The sequence below is a fragment of the Propithecus coquereli genome, unplaced genomic scaffold, assembly GCF_000956105.1.
Source record: "Propithecus coquereli isolate 6110/MARCELLA unplaced genomic scaffold, Pcoq_1.0 Scaffold93, whole genome shotgun sequence".
In the NCBI taxonomy this organism is placed as follows: domain Eukaryota; kingdom Metazoa; phylum Chordata; class Mammalia; order Primates; family Indriidae; genus Propithecus; species Propithecus coquereli.
In genome coordinates this window covers 4,463,317-4,466,269 of record NW_012155618.1, presented here as the reverse complement: position 1 = coordinate 4,466,269, position 2,953 = coordinate 4,463,317, and the positions used below count along the sequence as shown (strand labels likewise).

Genomic DNA, 2,953 nt, shown 5'->3' with positions numbered 1-2,953 from the left:
TGAAAATTTTCAGAGTAGAAAATTGAGGAAATAGAATAAATTCATGGGAATAATCACCAAATTTAGGATAGTAATTAACTATAGGAAGTAGGGAGGGATGCACAGTGGTTTCAACTATATTGATAATTTATTTCTTGAGGTGGATGGTAGGGACATGAGTAGTCATTGTAATGGCATTTATACTTTTTATATAGATTAAATATTTCATAATGAGTTTAAAATCAGTTAAACAAGCAAAAGAAGATTATTTTAAAAGTCAGTTTACAGTTGGTGATTTATACATTTATATCTTTTCCAGCATAATTTATTAATAACATACGTAGCTCAGTGTGAGGCCATAGGCTTTGGAGACTGACAGACATGCCTACATTTAAATCTTGACTTGACAAATTTATAGCTAATAAAATAATGGATTAGTTATTTACCTTTTCTAAGCTTCAGTTTCTTCTTCTGTAAAAAGGAAATGATGACACCAAACCCACCTGGTTGCTATGAGAATTAGTTTCTGCTTTAGACGTTTAATGAAGTTTTTAACAAAGTAACAGGTGAGTACTCGGGAACTGTTGACTATTTTCACGAGCATTAACAATTTCAAAAATAAAATGTATTTTTCTTATCTAAGCAATGAAGAGTAAAGCACATCAATACCATATTCTTTCATTTCTTTGTAAAGCAACAGTTTTTCTTCTAGTGGCCTTTTAAGTTTACTTTTAATTTTTTTTTTTTTATATTTTTCACAGGTTTTTGAGTCCTGAATTTATTCCTCCAAGGGGAAGAACAGATCCTCTGAAATTTCAGCTAGAAAGAAAAGATATGTTAGAAAGGAGAAAAGTACTCCACATTCCAGAGTTCTATGTTGGTCAGTAATCACTGGATGCTTTTATTATTAGTGGTTGGAGGGTTAGTTTTCTTTGCATAGAGAAGATTGTTTTTCACATATCTGGGTTTTGCCTGTATGAGGTACTTATTCTTAATATATTAAAATATTTAGGAAGTTAAGAAGTTACCTAGAAATGTTATTTTTTTCTGCGTGTTATATAAAAGTTCACTTTTCTTTTGAATTTTTAGGAAGCATACTTCGTGTTACTACAGCTGACCTATATGCCAGTGGAAAAACCAGCCAATTTCTGGGGATTTGCATCCAGAGATCAGGAAACGGCCTTGGAGCTACTTTTATCCTTAGGAATATTATTGAAGGACAAGGTGAGTTTCATTTCATTATTCTGATTGTCTAAAAAATGTTATCTCAGGATTCTTTTTTGTTCTCTGCATCCTGGGATAAGAAATCTGAAATTTGAAAGTGAAAGGGAGCTCCAAGGGAAGACGTGGAGCCCGTGACTTAGAATGGATTGAGAATTGAGATAACAGATTAAATACGGTTGGTGGTCTGCTTTCCTTGAAGGCTTCTTGCATTACAGGGACAACAACCATTAGAAGTAGACTTTCCAAACCATGGCCACATCGAGGGAGGAAATAAGTGACTATAAAGCAGTGTGGGGACATTCATTTTAGGAACCAATAATCCATGAGACCATTAAGACAAACATAATGAAGTCCTTATGAGTTACTTGCTCCTGAAATAAATGCCTGCATATTGCTTTATATTATGACACAGAACTATCACCAAAATTGTCACTGTTTTATAAGACTTGGAAGCATTTAAAAAAGGCGAAATTATGTTTGTATTCTATGCATAATAAGGAAGAGAAACAAGTAGTAAAATTCTAGAAAGATTATGAATTAAAATAGCAGGAACAGTGAAGTTTTTGTATTTAAAGTTGTATGCTTCATGATTCCCTACAGTGAAGTGTTACGATTTTCAAAGAAATTGAAAACGTAAGAGCAGTTGCTGTCTTATTCTGTAGTGACCTATGGTGCTGTGCATGTGGGAACTCAACAGGACTTGATCAGTCACAGAATCTTGTGCCTTTAATCATGTTGAGTACTTGGAGAAGCCACATAATAGGAAGAAATGATCTTAAGTGTGAGTCAGATGGACCTGGGTTTGATTTTCTTTAAAATTGAGATGTTCATAATCTACGTCACGGAGTTCTAGTCAAAAAACTGGCATGTTATGCATGAAGTACGGGGTATAGAATACTCAAAACGTATTAGCTTTCTTTTGCCATTCTCTAGAATGTTTGACTATTACAACCTGCCTCAGTCTTCCTCATTGATGCTCCCTGCTTAATTGGTTCCTTCTCGTCCAGTGGCTTTGTATACCATCCATGTGTTAATAACTCCCAAATTTATATTTCGAGGACTGACCCTTTCCAAGTTTCACATTTGTACACACAACTACCTCATCAACATCTCTATTTGGATGTTTTATTAGCATAAAACAAGTCAAAAACAGATCTCTTTATTTCACCTCACAGGGTGTTCCTTTCAGTCTTTTCTATTTTCATAAATGGTACCACTGTCCACCCACCTACTTAATCCACAACTAGCAACTATTTTTATTTCCTTTCACCCTTTCAGTCAATCAACAAGTTTTCTTGGCTCAATTTCCAAAAAATATATCCCAATTTTGTCTGTTCCTCTTTTTCTACTTTTTGCACTCATCTATGTTACCATCATCTCCTGCCTACAGTTGGGCAGTATCTCTGGTTTATACTTCTGTTGTCTTAGTCCATTTGTGCTGCTATGACAGTCCACAGACTGGATAATTTATAAAGAACAGAACTTTATTTCTCATAGTTCTGGAGGCTGGGAAGTCCAAGATCAAGGTGTTGGCAGGTTTGGTGTTTGGTAAGGACCTTGTTCCTGCTTCCAAGATGTTGCCTTGTTGCTGTATCCTCTGGAGGGGATGACCTCTGTGTCCTTACATGGTGAAAGGCAAAAGGACAAAAGAACCTAAACTAGTTCTCTCCAATCCTTCTGAAAGTGTTGGAGAGAGGTTTTGTAAAGGTTTGCAGAGGCAGAGCCCTAATGACCTAATCACTTCTTCAGA

General features: G+C 35.3%; 1 protein-coding gene across 1 annotated transcript in view; it reads left to right on the top strand.

Annotated features, from left to right (window-relative positions):
• Positions 1–1,933, top strand: part of MRPL19 (mitochondrial ribosomal protein L19) — a 19,548-nt gene extending 17,615 nt beyond the window's left edge. The window contains exons 3-5 of the mRNA XM_012664865.1: positions 741–859; positions 1,069–1,203; positions 1,866–1,933. Of these exons, the coding sequence (XP_012520319.1) occupies positions 741–859; positions 1,069–1,203; positions 1,866–1,933 (322 nt within the window). The remainder of the gene's footprint in view (positions 1–740; positions 860–1,068; positions 1,204–1,865) is intronic.
• The last annotated feature ends 1,020 nt before the right edge of the window (positions 1,934–2,953 follow it).